The 18910-nt window shown below is 31.4% G+C and overlaps 1 protein-coding gene across 11 annotated transcripts in view; it reads right to left on the minus strand.

Annotated features, from left to right (window-relative positions):
- The window catches only part of LOC134691643 (adhesion G protein-coupled receptor L2-like), a 62750-nt gene that overhangs the window by 19221 nt on the left and 24619 nt on the right, over positions 1-18910 (minus strand). For 9 of the 11 annotated variants that reach the window (XM_063552220.1, XM_063552266.1, XM_063552206.1 and 6 more), the window contains 8 exons: positions 14723-14969; positions 9503-9612; positions 7504-7602; positions 2467-2595; positions 1950-2084; positions 1042-1257; positions 752-846; positions 329-400 (listed from right to left, as the gene is read on the minus strand). In XM_063552220.1, the coding sequence (XP_063408290.1) occupies positions 329-400; positions 752-846; positions 1042-1257; positions 1950-2084; positions 2467-2595; positions 7504-7602; positions 9503-9612; positions 14723-14969 (1103 nt within the window). Of the gene's footprint in view, positions 1-328; positions 401-751; positions 847-1041; positions 1258-1949; positions 2085-2466; positions 2596-7503; positions 7603-9502; positions 9613-11366; positions 11471-14722; positions 14970-18910 lie in introns of all 11 variants that reach the window. The other 2 variants (XM_063552253.1, XM_063552259.1) reach the window with 2 other exon arrangements.

An 18910-nucleotide genomic window follows, 5' to 3' on the forward strand; every position in this document is an offset into this window, starting at 1 on the left:
AGTTGGTATTTCAACAGAAAAGAGAAAATGATCTATCATCCATTCCAGGAATCTAAAAGCTTCCAGTGAATACCAATTTAGGGATTATGCAAATAGAAGATTTTTTTCAGGCCTGATATTACTGCCAAACATGGTTTGACAATACAAAGTATGAAGTATAAAGCATATTTAAGTGATAATATAAAGGCTCTATATCAATGGAGTAAGATGGAATGAAGAGTCAAATAAAATATAACAATCATAAACACAAATTATAAATAAACATAACGTAGCATTTGGATTTCAGGTAAAAGAAAGATTTTTAAAAAATTTTCATGCTCAAACTTACTGTTGGTTTACAAACTTTGTGTTTTTTACATTTGAAACCATGGAGACATTTTTTACACTTTCTCCTATGTATCTGGTATAACAGAAATAATCACAATTATAAATCTGTGTTGAAATTGAGTTTTATCTGAAACAATAGTCTATTTGGGATGATATAACATTTACCTTCGCAATGACGGCAAAAACAAAACATACTGATGACAATACCTTGCATGGCAACAAAATCTTTTAACAAACACTCTTATGGACACTAACAGAATTTTCAAAACTGAGGATGTTAATAAACCTTTTTAACTGTAGAATATTTTGTAATTAAAGCAGTTTTTCATATTAAATTAAAATTGAAAATGCCTAAATGCTTTAATGGCATTATGTGACCGAAAATGAGGTGACTTCTGCGTATGTAATGTTTAATAGAACCTACCAAATCTTCAAAGTTATCTAGCCATGGTGACACACAGTTTGACAGGTTTGGTTTTCTCTTCCATCCTCTTACACCACATTCCCAGGTCATTTTACCTACAAAGATAATAAACCTCCATTACAATAGACCCAACAGTCCAAAATGAAACAGCTCTTTTATATTTTTATCTGCCAGTTTTTACATTCATTTTTCCCTATTGCCATCAAATCACATTGAATTGGACTTACTGATTGACAGATTGTTGGTTGATTCAGACTAAGTATTAATGCCAGGATGTTTAGAACAATTACCTTTCAAATCTCCTGGGCAGTCTCTTACAACAATCCCTGTCACAGAGACAGGCCACCACACCCCTTCAGACTCTGTACTTTTACATGTGTATCTGCTACTCTTCTCGGTTGTTGTTGACTTGGTCCTTCCTGGTGTGGTCTTTTTGATTGGCATTGGACTGGACTCTGTTGGTTTCGGTGTAGGTGTACTTGGAGCTTTTGTCGTCACAATATCAACTACAAACAGCATAATCAATACATATACTTTCATTTTCAATATCAATTAAACCACATAAAAGATATAACTGGTCTTAAGAACAAAGTTAAAGTGAAAATAAACCGGTAGTTGTTTTAAAAGATCAAATAGATTGATACATTAAGCCACTTACTAACTTCCTAGATGCTATCAATGACATTGTCATAGGGATTACAAATATAAGTATATTTATGACACAACTTCTTTACTAAATACTTGATGTTAAACAATCATGTCAATTTAATGTTAATAGAGACAACTTCTGTCATAATTCATATCACTGGGTCATTATAGTAAGGTATATGAACAGGTATTGACTGATTGAACAAAAATAACAGAAATTAAGATAATGCACAGAATTTGTGCATTTAGTTTGGTTCTGTCCTTTATGAGTTTTAACCCTACCACACAATCACCCCTTCATGTGTTGGTTCACTTATATATTTACACTTTATGAGAATTGTCAACTGGCTGACAAGAATCACATGTTGGTTTCACATTTGGTTCACATTTTACTCATACTGACAGTAGGCGAAATAAATCCATGTTCTCAATCATGGCAAGGTGTGGAAACTTTGATTCATATTTTTCTCCTACTGACAAAATGGGAAATAAATCCATGTTCTCAAATATGGCAAGGTTTGGTGGCAACTTTGATTCACATTTTGGTTACCTTGACAATAAGGATAATTAACAAATCCTGGCCTGCAAGCGTCACATGTTGGTGTCAAGTTTTCTCCACATAGACATTTCCCCGTCTCTTTAGAACATATCCCTGGTAATGTAGCACGGTTATCACAATCACATTCTAGGAAAAAAGAATTGAATAAATTAAAATTAAAATCATACTAACATTGAACATGGATGCATATTGACTTAGATTAATTGATTGATTGTTGGTTGCTTTACGCAGCATTAGCACAACATATTGACTTGGAAAAATAAGGACATAAAATACATAAACATTTCTCTTCACCTTTTTTGTAAATTCAAACGCCCTAAATAAAAATTTTAATTGCAAATTTTTCTTGTTAGCCAAAATATTTTATTTGATTCCATCTTTTAAACATTTATCTGCAGAGGTTTGTTGTAGTAACCAGCAGAACACAGACCTATAACAGCACAGAAAGAACAGCATCAAGCAAAACCTCTACCTGTTTATGCAAGGAAAACCCTAGCAGAATACGTACCTGTGCAGGATGGGAAGTTATAGTACCCAGCAGTACACTGGTCACATTTGGTTCCACTGAAGTTTTCTCTGCAAATACATTCTTTGGTGGGCATACATGTTTTAGTTCCACGTACATCACAATCACAACCTGATAATATACAAACATTAACTATCAGTAACTACACTTTGAAAACTGGCAAATCTAAAATAGCAAGTAATAGAAGGACTTATTAGTTAAGAGAATAGCATTACCTAAGTCAATGCTAATGTATAAAAAGTTCAATTCTAACTTCCTAATGATGTGATTTCTACCTTAACATATTGATATGTATGTGTCAATTTAAAAAAATAACAAAAGTTTAAAAATAACAAGTGTATCATGATTATTCACTTGGATTTTGAAGTAGAAAGCATAAATTAGATTTTCTACCAAAATATAATAAGTATCAATTTATGTCTATTGTATTATCAATAAATGCTTAAATTTGTTTGATATTCATGGCATAATAATAGTGCTTTTTTTTTTTTTTTTTTTTTAAAGTTTGTTTTGAAAATTTTTTTAACAATGCTCTTGATTGTAGTATTTTGCAAAATTTAAGTAAAATTTGGATGTTTTTTTTTTTATCATATTTGCAATTAATAATGAAATTTCTTTCCTCCTTTAGTTTCATTTTTAGATTACTGATGGTTAAATGAGAAATATCTAAATAAATTATTAAATAACAAAATGACCCATCTAATTTGACTTAATTGTGACTTATCTACACACCCTTACTTTTTCGTAAATTTGAAAATCCAAAAATAATAGAAAATCAAATGTTTCCTGTTAGTTTTTTTTTTACTTTCTCACAGAAAAAAGATAAGTACTAAGTCTACATCAGCTATCAGTCTACAAAGTCAAGTGATAAAGTTTGGTGGATTGATACGATAAACCAAATATAGATGTTACATGATGATTAGTGTTTAATATATATTTATCCCTATCATCATGATTACGGTATATGTTGTTTAAAATAAGTGTCAAACTCGGAAATGGGAATTACTTAATAAACAGTAATGTAGCATTAAAACAAAATTGTATCTATATGTAAAAGCTAATGATTTTTTTTTACCACTGCCCAACTTGACATAAATTTAATTTGTTTTTGTGCTGTAAAATTTTTAAACATCAAAAACTAAAACCTCTATTTAACAAATATAACTTAAGTACCCCAAGTTAAGAAGCCACAAAAAAGAAGTGAAGTTTAAACAAATACAGCTGGTAACCGTACTTTGAAAGACAGGACAAAAGAAATCACTTGCTTCCACTCAAACTATTACCAACTGTGACCACAAAAAAGATAGGCCTCCATTCAGACTCTTGGTCAAATTTTACTGTGATTAATTCACCCTGTCACATCGTCAGACAAAATTGCTTTATCACCAGGTAATACTTATAAACGGACTATAAAAACTGACCTTGATTGCATTCATGAAGATTTAACTGTGGTTATAAAGGATAAAACTTTCATATACCCATAAGCTGATGGACCACATACATGTATTATCACTTAGTTAATTATTGTAATAACAGCTGATGTCTGCAGTCAAGTCAACAAATGATGCTAAATATATTTAACAGAATTATAATTTTCTTTGTTATTTATGCAACACTTGAATTCAAAATCATTATCCCTATTTTATATGTTCTTTTATTGCGAAACTCCAATGAGGGGCATTCACTGAACTAAAGCAGACCCATATCACATCCTTACAATCAAAGAGCTGAAAGCTCTGAAGAAAAATGACGCCACTGTCTCTAATATTGGGATAGTTTTTATGCAAGTCTTGATTTTCACATACCGTAATTTGTTTAACAATGCAACATGTCTCGTAAGCATATAATTGATATTCGTATATGCGTGTGTGTGAAGTAAAGGTGCCAACTGGCTGGGTTTTTTTTTAAGACAAATGAATAGGTCAAGACTACCTGAATTGTACAAATAAATCCCGTGGAAAGGCTTCTATATTTCTCACTGGTACATAGGCTGAATCCGGGTCCATTCGTGCCCATTCACGTTTGCGCCAACTCATGTTCGCCCCCTTTCACTTTCACACCCTACATGTTCGCAACTAATCTTAATTGGTTTTGTGTTTAATAACTCTGTAAGCAAGTGTTTTCTTATAAGTATAATTGTTGTCATTGTCTCAAAATAAAGTGAGACAGCATTTTTTTTTTGAGTTGAATAAATCTTAATCATGTTTTGGATAGCGTATTGTTAAAGATAATGATAATCCTTTCTAAATAAAGTGGTATTTTGTCAACGTTTTATTTAGCGTTGAATAACTCTTAATCATGTTTTGGTTAGTGTATTGCTATACTTTGTTTCATTGACCTCTTTCATAATGAAGTGAGATTCTGACTTTTTTTTTTCTGTGTGTTGAATACATTTTATCATGTTTTGGTTATAATAGTGGATTGCTATATTTTGGTTCCTATATTTTATTGTTTCGTTGTTTCAGATCAAAGGGCTTAAAAACAATTATCTTTTGTGTTTTTCCTTTAAAATCTTCAATGTTTTACTCATACCAAGCTATAAATACATTCAGTATTTACACCAAAGCAATTTAAAACAACAATCATGATTTTCCAATTATTCAACTTGAATTTGAATTAAAATTGGGCGCGAATGAGTAGAGTGCGAACGAACCTTGGGTGTGAACGTGCGAGGTGCGAAAGTGTATTGGGCGCAAACAGACCTGATACCACATAGTCTGAACCCCCTTCTCCCACAAAATATGAAGTAAATTAAAAACAAATTGTTCAGAGAACAATTGAAGTCTTTCCACTAGAAAAGATCTATTTTTATATTGAAATATGAAAAATCAGTTTAAAATGTTAGTTCCTATGGCTTTATGACGTCCTATTAACCTATGACCTTGACCTCAATTTCAAGGTCACAAACCATGGACCTTGAATCAAAATATCCTAGGTCTTTAATATGTTTGGTTAATGAGTACTACCACTTGACGCGTAATTTTAAATGTAAGATAGACAAAAACTCCCTTTTATTGTATGCGCAGCCTTTCAACCAAAATATACAAGTAAGGACATGTCGCAACTAATAATTTATGAAAAATTATTTGTCAAAATGTCATACAGTATTTGAAAAGAAGTGAAAATAAGCCAAAATCAAAATTTATAATATGACCTTGACCTTTGACATTGACCTCATTTTCATTTTTAGTACCAATGACCTCATGAAGACCTTAGGTCTCTATCAGTTATGGTTTACCAGTTGAAAATGCATATCGCTTGAATCAAATGAAAAAGGGGGAATAACTCTCATATGGAGTCCCCATAGAGCTATGGTTCAAACGAATATTCTTATCCTAAATATGTAACGAGCAATTTGGTAAAATAAAATCTTTTACGGTTACGAAGGAGAGGTGGCCACAAGAAAAACAGTGTTTGGGGAGATAACTCTTACAACATAATGTATTTTGTTATAATTACATTTGATATATGTTTCATTATAATACTTTATTCTGATTGGCTAACTGCACATCACATGTTATTCCTCAAGCAATTGCATCACTCAATAAAACTTTTCATTCATGATAACATGTGGTCCCACAATAAAGTGCACAGATGAATTGAATAAAAAAGTTATAAAATTCGTGTTTTCATGATCCTAGCTAAAAAAAGTAATTATAAGTATTGAATGTTTCTTTTTGTAACCTCATAGGGTTGCAAAAGCTTTGACCGTGTGCACATTTTTAGAATGAAGCGCTTACGCTTACGCGCTTCATACAAAAAGTACTTCGGTCAACGCTTTTACACCTCAATGAATTTACAAAAAAAAAGCATTCAATACTTAAATGCAGTTGTAAATTTTTAAAGCAAAAAGAGTTAATACTAACTTTCACTTTTTTTGGATGTTCATGTACATTTTGTATGTATTTATTTTTCTCAACTACATGCATTTTTTGGTGCAAAAGTGGGCAAACACTATCACTCTAAGTCTAGACGTTTCATTGGCAATCATACTTTATCTTCTTACATTATATCCAGCTTTCACTACTAGGCAGGTGGACACACACTATCACTCTAAGTCTAGACCTTTCATTGACAATCATACTTCATCTTCTTACATTATATTCAGCTTTCACTACTAGGCAGGTGGACAAACACTATCACTCTAAGTCTAGACGTTTCATTGACAATCATACTTTATCTTCTTACATTATATCCAGCTTTCACTACTAGGCAGGTGGACAAACACTATCACTCTAAGTCTAGACCTTTCATTGACAATCATACTTCATCTTCTTACATTATATTCAGCTTTCACTACTAGGCAGGTGGACAAACACTATCACTCTAAGTCTAGACGTTTCATTGACAATCATACTTTATCTTCTTACATTATATTCAGCTTTCACTACTAGGCAGGTGGGCAAACACTATCACTCTAAGTCTAGACAAACAAAGACCAGCCATACACATCTTATTTCCAACTCAATAGAAAAATTTAGACAACTGCTACGACTTCTGATGGGGTTTCTAACATGGGACAGACTCTCTCACATCGTAAGGGTTAAATTAGTAATTATATTTCCTTAATATAGTCATCAATGGCCGAAACAAATTATACATGTGACCTATAGTTATTACTTTCTGTGTCATTTGGTCTCTTGTGGAGAGTTGTATTATTGGCAATCATACCACATCTTCTTTTTTTATATATACAGTTGTTAATTTGTAGCTTTATTGATCCATGATTTTAATAAGAATGTCATGTTTATACTATTTTTTTTGATAGCTTTACAGTTAAAGGCTGTATGAGACCACATGTTATTATTAGTCAAACCATTATTTTCTAATTAACTTTTTAATGTGAAGACACTTCCATAGTTAGAACTAAAATGAACTTTTATTTCTCAGCAATGATGTGTCTATGGTTTTTATTTTAGACTGCTATGCAAATTAAGGAAAGAAATTCTCTTTTTTTTCAACAGATAAATCTTAATTATAAGATAAACCCTTCATGATACCCCTATGAAGATTATGTACCTGTTGTTGAGACTTCAGTAGGTTTTGTTGTGGGTTCCTTCGTTGTTGTTGATGATGTTGTGGTGGGCTTCTTGGTAGTTGGATATGGTACAGTAGGTTCTGAAAAAGGACTATCCATATTACACACTAATAAAATTTATATGTTGAATTATTGAAGAGGACACTATAGTTAGTAGCAATGTATGCTTTAAGCTTTTAACTTAACCTAATCATTTTATAATGCATTAAGTAACTAATTTCATGGAAATATTTCACAATTTTAAAATCAATATAAATTTTATATCATTAAATCATTACGCTGGTATTTTGCTGATGGCAAAACTCTTGAAAATAACTTATTCTAAGATTTGACTTATATTTACAATAAAAGACAAGACAATATATTATCAATGAATCATGATCTTATATATATATATGATAGATAGTTAATGCATTCAGGAAGACACCTGCTTACAAATCATTCAATTATCAGCTAATTCATTAACAGGGTGGGTATTGTTTAGGTGAGAAATTAGTCGGATTTATACAAACAACATGAAAAAATAAATATTTAAGAAAACATCTCAGAACAGTTTTTTAAAAGTTTGGTAATAGGGTCTTATTACTTTATCCCTCTTACTAACTTGGACAGGTTTTCTTAGGAATGGTCAGGTCTAATTTGTAATTAATACAAAAATGGATAGGTTTTGAAATACAAAATTTCAAATGAATTGCTGGATTTGCTGGCTTTACCTAACTTATAACTGTATTAACTATGAAAAAACATGAAAACATTAATTTGAACACTGTGTTACTGTGAACATTGTTACTTATCTAAACATCCTTCCTTTTCGTTAATTTGAAAATTCACAAACAATAGAAAATAAAATGTTCTTTGTTTGATTTTTTATTTACTTCCTCACAGAAAAAATTTAAGCATCAAGTTTACATCGACTTTCAGTCTACAAAGTGAAGTGATTAAAGTTTGGTGGGTTGATAAAATAAACTAAATATACATGTAACCATCAGTGTTTAATATATATTTATCCCCATTATATTTACAAATGGATGTTGTAAAAATTCTTGTCAAACTCTGAAACTAGCATTATGCAAAGTTGTATCCTTACATGTAAGAGGTAATGACAACTAGTATAACCACTGACCAAATTGACACAAAATTGTTCATGTGCTGTAAAAGTTTGTTAACATCAAAAACCAAAACCTCTATTTAACAAATATAACTTAAATAACCAAAGTTAAAAAGCTGCGGAACAAAAGATAAGTAAAGTTTAAACAAATACAGCTGGAATTTTAGTTGGATATATTAAAAAAACACGGAAAAATAAATATATTTTAAGGAAACTTCTCAGAAAAGCTTTTAAATGTTTGGTAATAGGGTTTAATTACTTTATCACTCTTACTAACTTTAACAGGTATTATAAGGAATGGTCAGATCTAATTTGCAATTATTACAGAAATGGTTAGCTTTTGAAATACAAAATTTTCAAATGATTTGCTTGATCTGATTGTTTACCTTAAGTCAGCTTTAACTATCAAAAAACATTTAAACATTAATTGGAACACTGTGTAATAAAAATCAAATTATACTTGTCAGACATGTCCTTAAGCTAAATGAAATACTACAATACATGCATATAACAGAAAGATGCACTATGTTTAACAAAAATTCAACAATAAAGAGTAAAATAAAGGATAACATTCCAGATATATGATGCTGCGTAAAGAATCTTATAAGCTGATTGAGAAGTTATGTTTGGTCTCACAAGTGTCTAATTGACATCTGAGTCCACTAAATGAACATTTATCTTTTGGAATTCAAAACCAAACTAAACTGAAGTGAAAATAAACAAGTAAAGCTTCTTCTTATGTAATTATTATCATTAAGATCTGTTGTTTACCATGATAGGCATTTACCTCAAGTCATTTGGTTTTTTTGGGTTTTTTTTCATTGGTATATTTGCACCTAAAGTCCATTGTTTTTTTCCAATGGTATATTTACCTGATTGTTGGCAATAATAATAAACTTCTAAATATTTATGAGTTGTTTTACATGGATCTGGGAATACCCGATTGGATGCCATGACGCTGCATTCCGGTCTGCCATCACATCTGTAAGGAAAGGCTACATGCAGTTACATGGAAAGAAGTATTAGAAATGTGATTATACTATGGTATCTCATACACAGATGACAGAAACATATATATGGTATCTGATAAGGAGGTTTGCAGATGACAAGAACGTTTAATAAAGCCATTCCAATACAATTAATTCTATCAACAGACACAGTATTTAATGCATTTCTCAATGTATTTTCCAAATGAAGAAATGTCTAAGCTTAAATATTTATTGATCTTTTCCAAGAACAATGCCTGAGGAAACAAATTGAAGTAATTGTTTTTTTTAAGGTACAAAAAATAAGGTCAATTATTTAAGATAATTTCAAAATAAACTTTCTGAAGGAATCTCTGTTCAAAAAGGTCCTATACATTTTTGATTTAAGATATTGACACATTTTAGGAAAACAATAACGGGTCATAAGTAAGGAAATCAGATTCTACAGTATTGGTTATTTAATGCACGTGATTTAATGAACATTAGTAAATTACTTCACAAAGCAATGTGAAAATCAAACTTGACTTGGACGTCTTTAAAATGATTTTTTTGTGTTGTCTTTAAAATGATTTTTTTGTGTTGTAAGAAATGCTGATTCATGATGTACAAACAGGAATGGGAAAATGATAAGTAAATTGTATCATCATATTACTTCAATCTGGATTTATTCCAAAAGTTAATACCATTCTTTTGTGTCTTTATAGACCAAGGAACTTAAAAGCTTGTATATTTTCACTTAAAACCAATAATGATGACTTGTAAGTTTCTTCAGAAAAATCAAGATGATTCTACACCCCAGAAACTTTTAAAGTCAGATCTTCTCAAGACCTTCAATGAAAATGTTAGCCTAAATGTAAAAAAAATTTTGTATTTTCAGCTATTTTTTGTTAAAATTTGAGAATTGTATGAACAAATTTCTTGTTATGCCTAGCATATGTAAATAAAATATAATGCAGAACATGAAAACATGATGCTATCTAAAATTCTACAAATGAAGGTAAAATTAATATCATTCTTGTAATTATATTTAAACTTTCTACGATTATTCATAGATTACACGATTTAACAGTTGACTCTGGTAAGACTTACCAGAACTTATGACCAAGATGACCTATAATTGGATTTTTTTCTGTTGTGACTAGTCATGTTAGATTTCTACCCATGATTAGAATTGACACTTTTCTGCAGTTCAATTCAATGGCAGTGACGGAAATGAATAAGACTTATTGTTCAGATATCGACAATTCATTTACCAGCCCTTGGACTTAAACAAAAGCCAAAAGACAACACCAGCTGAGTCCTTATAAATAGATTCTAGACAAATGCCTCTGGTCACAGTTAATAACCTTATAATTATTTTCTGTTGCTGCAGTAGGTCCCCCCAGGAAATGAGCAAAACAAAATATCTGATTTTGATTATAAATTTGTGCCCACACATATAAAAGGACATTTTTGTCAGCTGTCTGATGCTTATAATTAATAACAAATCATGTCTCAAGCCTCTATCAAAGTGCTGAGTTAGATGAATAGTATTTCATATTTTTTGCAATCTGAGATGCCCTTTTGTGGACTATAAAAATATTAAACATGAAACTTAACACCACCATGATGGCATGCAGTTCTATGGTTTGATGAATAAATACAAAGTACATGCATATATATACAGGTTTTATTGTATGAATGAGACATGTCAATTAATTTGGTTGGTCATCTTCCTGCTCCATGCATGGAATACATGCATGGTTCTTACCTACACAATGCCACGTCACCTCAAGATATTTATGTGTAGTCTTACAGGGATCACCAAACACCTTAGATGTTACAACTAATGTGCACTGAGGTTTCCAATCACACCTATATATAACCAATACCATAGTGTTAAATTTATATCCATTCAACATATATATATACCACCAATTAGAATTCTATCTTTTCACAGGAGTTGTCTCCCATTTCATAAGTTGCCTAGTACATTTGTTTTGTGTTTTACAATTGCCTTTCCACATTTGATACAGGTTAAATCATTGGCAGTATATAAGATATAAGTAATAAAAATATTTGAACAAATTACCATTAACTTCTTTAGGGGGGTATGGAAGGGGGCCAATCATTTGTGAACAAATTGGAAAATGAATGTAACAGTCTTAGATGGAGACAGACACTAAACTCTCCGATTTTCATATTAAGTAACTGCACAAGATATTTCATAGTCTTTTTTATTGTATTAATGAGAGAACTATCCCCAATTTTGTTTTGCTGCTTTCCATACTGTCATATAAATCTATAGATAGCCTTTTACAAGTAGCGTAATACATAGATATATATGATAAAAGATCAAGTGGGCTCTAATTGGAGACTGATACTACACCCAATGACTAATCATTGTATAAGTACTCATTTCTTCTAAGTATCCAGACTATCTATTTTGGTATGATAGTACTTGTGATGCATCTTTGACCTTAACAGTTGAGTATTTCCTTGTACAACATCCAAGGTCATTCACTGTTAAGTATATTCAGATAGACCAAATGTACATGCAACCAACACCTAACAACAACTAGATATCATTGAGATGGAAGCCATCTCTGTGGGCCCCTCTGTCAATAACGTGGGGTAATAGTGATAGTACTATTTCATAGTATAATAGTGATATGACTGCATGATGTGAACTAATTGTTGACTACTCTAAGGAGTCTCATGTGTGATTTCAATCTAAGATTTTAAGTTAAAACTGATAAATATTCTCATCTTACTTTCATAGTATAATAGTGATATGACTGCATGATGTGAACTAATTGTTGACTACTCTAAGGTGACTTCTGGATGTATGGATTGATGTTTGAACAATATGTTTAAAGGTGCTGCCCAATTGATATTTGTCACATATTTTTAGAATTATGCCTTCAATATATTATGACCCACCAAGTATAAAGTATGAAATATTAACGGTTCTCGAGAGGTAGAGTGGACACAATTTGTTAAGAACAACAAACGGATGGACAGACTGACAGACTGACCTTAGACCTAGGATGCATACATTATGACACATTCTCTGGTGTTGGTTTATATATATGTTAAGTTAAAAATGTTTGTCAGGTATAAAGTATGAAATAATAACAGCTGTCCTCTCAAAATATAGTGTGGATCAAATTTGTTAGCGATGGACAGACCAACAGACAGACAGACCTTTGACCTAGGAAGTGGTACATACATTATGACACACCCTCTGGTGTTGGTTAAAATGGATGTCAAGTATAATATTTGAAATCATAATGGTTCTCAAGATATAGAGCGGACACAATCTTCACCACAGGACACAGGATTGTCAACTGAAACCAAAGTTTTTTTGACGTTGACCTTTGACCTAGGAAGTTGAACATACATCATGACACGCCCTCTGGTGGTTGTTAAAATGGATGTCAAGTATAAACTTTGAAATCATAACGGTTATCTAGATTTGGAGCGGACACAATCCCACAGGACATGGGGTTGTCAACTCTAAACCAAAGTTTTTGACCTTGACCTTTGACCTAGGAAGTTGTACATACATCATGACACGCCCTCTGGTGGTTGTTGAAATGGATGTCAAGTATAAACTTTGAAATCATAACGGTTATCTAGATATGGAGCGGACACGATCTTCACCACAGGACAGGGAAACCAAAGTTTTTGACCTTGACCTTTGACCTAGAAAGTTGTACATACAACATGACACACCCTCTGGTGTTGGTTGATAATCATGTTAAGTATTAAGTATGAAATCATAATGGTTCTCTAGATATGGAGCGGACACGAAAGTGTTACGGACGGACAGACGGACGGACAGACGGACGGACGGACAGACGGACGGACAGACGGACGGACGGACGGACAGACTGATCACTATAGGGCGACCCGACTTTTAGTCGGGGCCCTAATTAAAGCAGTGATTTCAATAACTAGAATGTCATCTGATTCATGGTTGATTTGCACAATCCAAAAAACAGAACATTATATAGGAGGACATAATATCAATGTTCTCATAAAATGATGTAATGTGTAAGCAATATTTTAAATGCTGGTTAGATCAAATTATTGAAATGTACTTTAGACATGTTTTATAATTTTTTAGAAAACATTCACTTCAAAGCTTGCATAAGTTTCGTAAACAATCTAAAACAGGTCATAAAAAAATCCACAAAACAAGATGTTTGAACTAAATCCATCAGAGGTTTGATTACAGAATAATATCAGTGTTTTCTTCCTATCAAAACAAATAACATCTCCAATAGGTCCTATTCACTAATAAACTATTACAAGCTTAATAACAAACCTTTAGAAAAATTGTGGTTATTACAGATAATGTAACATCATTGAACCAAAACAATTCAGAGTATGTATATTAAATATTGTTTACAGAACTGGGTAAATATATCAGGATGTTTACCATTGATAATCATCTATAAATTATAACTATGACATTATATTTGGGGTACAGAATAAATACAATTATCTCTGTGGTAATAATACTTGAAGAACTTTTGGTTCAGTGAAGTAGATATCTTCAATATAACAAACATGGATCCCTTTTATCTATGATATATACTTGTCTTAAAAAAGGAGCAGCAGTTACACAGAAAGGGATTAATGCATGAATCCGGAAAACAATGACCTCAAAACAAGAATAATATCTCACTTTCATAGACAATTCAGCAGACAGAATTCTCAAAACAAGATTGTACCCCACAAACAAGTTATAAAATAAACAAGAATAAAATCTATCCTCTACTGAGACACCCCAACAAATGAGTTACTGAGTGAAATCTCTTTTCTACCAACAATAAAGCCACTCCAAACAAAAATGATATCTCACTTCTATGGACAACCTACAGCAGACTAACTATTCTAATACAGACCTTAAGCTAAAATTCTGGTATGCTTATCATAGATTTTTTTTTAGAAAAAATGTAAAGTTGCAGGGAATGGGTTGCTAAAACTTTTAATATTTGTTAACATCTGACTCTAAGTTCTAACCATACACCAACTAGACTTTTCAATGGTTCATGTTCTAATCATTTATAATTCCAAATCCAGGAGTACTTTCTCACAATAATCCTTGTACATTACCTTGCTGCCACTATGTTAAATGAATCTTTGGCTGTACATTGTAAATTCCATCCCGTTGTCACTGACCAAGGATTACAAGTAGATAACACAAATCGTCCATAATTAGCACGAATTACTCTAATCACACCATTATAGGTTGTACAATTTAAATGCATTGTACTATTCTCACAAGCGTAAGCTATCCTTGTGTCCTTAGAATCATCACGATCACCTCTCCTACTGTAACGATGACGGCTAAAACTTACACCTAAAAGTAGAAAATATTTGTCCAATGTAATGTCATTTGAAAAATGTTCTGAAAAATATATATACTAGTATTTCTTATTCATGGTAAGCAATGTTCTTTGTTGTTACTTCAATCGTTCAAGTTAGATTCTACATGCATGCACCATGATTACCTCTTTGGGTCAGACAAGAGTTTTGAATTAATAGATAAAGCCAATCTGATAATATATTCATATTCTCTCTAGTGACATGCTTAAATAGCTCACCAGCTTTCCTGATCATAATACAATTTATGTTTTAAGTCTTTCAGGTTTAACTAATATTACATTTAGTATTATAGGGTTATTGCATGAATATTGGGGAATATTGTCCCGAGTAGAATTTTATATTGCATGAGCTTGCGAGTGCAATATTTGTTCTACGAGGGACAATATTCCCCAATATTCATGCAATAACCCTTTTATTGTATAGCAATATGATATTTGAATGTTAAAATTGGTTTAAACTAAGATTAAAACGTTGATGATGTCATGCATTTTGAAGATTTATTGCACTAGTGCAATATTACAATTTATTGCACGCTAACTTTTGGTTATGTTCTGTGGGCAATATTATATTGCTATACAATAATATCAATTATTCATAAATGAAGCCAAGACAAACCTTGCCTGGCAGACTTGTACACCTTGCAAGTATTACAGACACCAAATACAATAATGTCAGTTAACTATTTCTTTAAATGTCCGAGAGAAAAACCTTATTACTGAAAACTAAAAGCTAAACCATGATACAATGAAACAGAAACCAAGAAATAGCTCATAACCTTCCATTTTCAATCATAAAAATATTCGTGTTTCTGTTGGTAATTATTCTATCAACCCTCATTACAAAAATACATGTTTCAGGGAAGAGAAATGATTTTGGATGTATTTATATTTGACATTCATTCCACGAAATAATAGAAAATAATGAGATAAAGTACAACTTATATTATCTCTGTGTTTCATCTCCGGTCTTCAACTGAAATATCTGTATCTTACAGCATTGTTATGCTGCACTCTTAGATAACTCAATCACTCAAGTTTAGGGAGGTGACTGCATGAAATAGTAATTAGTAAACATAACATAATATAAAACAGCTTAGATCTTTCTGTTCATAATGTCTATACTGCTTAAGTTCTATGGATACAAACAAATAAAAGTATTTTGGCAGGATTTAAGCATCATTCAAGGGAAAATTCGAAGAATCTGCACCAACAACGTGTTGTATGTTCCTTAACCACACCGATAAGTTGTCTAAAGAGCAAAATCTGATTGAAATTGCATATAACACTTCCCGTAAATCAGTCCATTCAAAGTTTGCCATTTTGTAGGATATGTTAATGACAGAAGGAAATCAAAAGACTTAAGCTTATGTAACAACACCCCTTAGATCAAATAAAACACTTGATGATGTAACGTTATTTCATTGAGTGTTTACGTTATAATTTTGCCAATGAGTTCTTAATTATTGATTTAAACATGCAAACTTGTTCAAAATTCATCAATTTCCTCTCAAAAATCTTCACAAAAATATGATTTAGTTTACTGTTATATGTTTAAGCCTATGCTGGAATTATAATTATAAAGAATTAAATGCATAAAACATCTCATTTCCTTTATACCAGCTTTATTCACAAGAAGTTTTTGTAATCAAAGGTATATGTCAGTTTCTGTTCTTTTGCATTTGACTTCAGACTTAAATAATTTTAAAATCTTGTACAGCCAAAATAAACCCACACATTTCAATATTTTTTGTTTGACATGGTTATATAAGAATAACAATATACTATATTACTACAATGTCACAAGATCCAAACACAGGTCAAAAGGATAAGGATGTAACAATTGCAGGTCACAAACTTCAACAATGAGCTAAACCCATACTCTTTAGAAAAATTTCAAGGATTCCACTCATAATTCTGGTAGATCAGATAGATTCGTTGGAGGATCTCAAGAGTGACTTATTAATAATGTGTGTAAAGATAGACATGCAAACCAACTAATATTTACAAAATCTACTTATCAGCCATGTCATCTATACATTAAAGTGGGGGTAGATTTCCCAGAAGGACCTGTGGGTAGAATCAGATGAAATTATGTCACTGAAAGTGAAACTTTTAATCAATTTTAGATTGTGATAGTTAAAAACATAAACAATAGATGCAAATGTGATATTAATCAAAAAATTTTAGAAAACAATGAATAAAGTGATCATATCAAAATGTGATTTTTCATTTTTGCAAAACAATTTTCACAGATTTATCTGAATTAACAGAATTATCCATGTATACAGTTTTAGAAATATTATATCAAGCAAAGTTCTCTTTGCCTTTTAATTTCTGAGTTTGACAAAGGAGGGACGAAAGATACCAGAGGGACATTCAAACTCATAAACTGACAAAGCCATGACAATTTATATTAATGTTTACAGATATCAGGTCTGTAGCCAGAATTTCCAAGGGGGGGGGGGGTTCGTTGGACTCACAAACTTGACTTTAACAGTCACAATTCGAACAGAACATTGACATTAACAGTGCTTATTTGTTTTCAGGGGGGGTATGGATATTGCCAAAATACTCAGGACGTTTATTCTTTCTCCAATGATAACTTCACACATTACCTGGACTTGATCAGGAGTTTTTATATCTTTTTCACACAATAATCTGTAATGTTTAACAAAGGACAGATATAAAGGTATAATTTCTCCATTTAAAGTCAATATAAGTTAGTAAGGTGGAGAATTAAAGCCATTATGTCCTTTGGCTGCTTATACTGTAGTGTAAAAATCTAAAGAAGGTGTTAAAACATTGAAATGTATTCTTATAAAGATGGGGTAAAAAGGTAACAACACTTTGATGTACACCTGTAGCTTCAGGTGAGAGAAATCTAATTAATGGAAGGACATACACTACCTTCATATTTAGGTCATAACTTCAGGGCTATTGTCTTCTCATAGTTTATTTAACAAAATAAAGAGTAAATTACAAAGCAGACAGATGTATGGGAAATGGCAAATTATAATTAGATTAACGTAATTTATTGTTATTTAAATGTTGTAAAAGCTAACACTAGAAAATAAGTTTTTATAATTCACTCACTCCTTTCAATAAAAGGATTTTTTTCTTAAGATGAAAATTGAAAACTTAATTACTAAAGTGGCATACAATTTGACGACAGCCTCAAAACATATTACAGAATTACATAATACCATGCAATTTTAAACAAACAAATACATATTATACAATTATAGTGAAGTGAGTATAAGTGGACAGATTGTGATCCATGTGTTTCTACAAATCTTAAAAGTAAACATGAACTAAATACTTGTGTTCCATGGCAGCAAGTACTTTAGTTAAGAATTGGATAAAAGTCAATTGTTTTATTGCCCATTTAATCCCTGCTACTTCCCTTTGTCATGTTTTCATATACAGATATTGATATTAATGCAATTGTTAAGGCTTTTGATGGACTACCAAGGATATTTTTGTTTTAGAGTATCACAAGTCTAACAAATAATGGAATACTACTTTGTCCATCCTGGGTCATATGTTGCAGTTTGACTGTCCCTCTGGTATCTTTTGCCCATCTTTTGTATTGTCAGATACTAGTCAAAACTAAAGGCCATAATATTGATCCTAAGTTAAAAGTGTTAGCTTTCAAATTAATCTCTTTAGGCCTTCCAGTGATTATCATATAAAAAACAGCAATGGAACTATTATTTCTTTCATCTTTTGGTTATAAAAAAAATACAGAAGATATCTTGACATTTTTGTCTCATATCATAAACATTCTTTCCCAATGTCAATTGTCTATTTCAACTTTCATGAGTAAACTTTGTGTGAAAGTCATTGTATAAAATATTTCAATAATGCAGCCAATTCTGTGTTGGTCCCTTTTAATAGCAAAAAACATCTGGAGCAG

The sequence above is a fragment of the Mytilus trossulus genome, chromosome 1 (genome assembly GCF_036588685.1).
Source record: "Mytilus trossulus isolate FHL-02 chromosome 1, PNRI_Mtr1.1.1.hap1, whole genome shotgun sequence".
NCBI lineage: Eukaryota > Metazoa > Mollusca > Bivalvia > Mytilida > Mytilidae > Mytilus > Mytilus trossulus.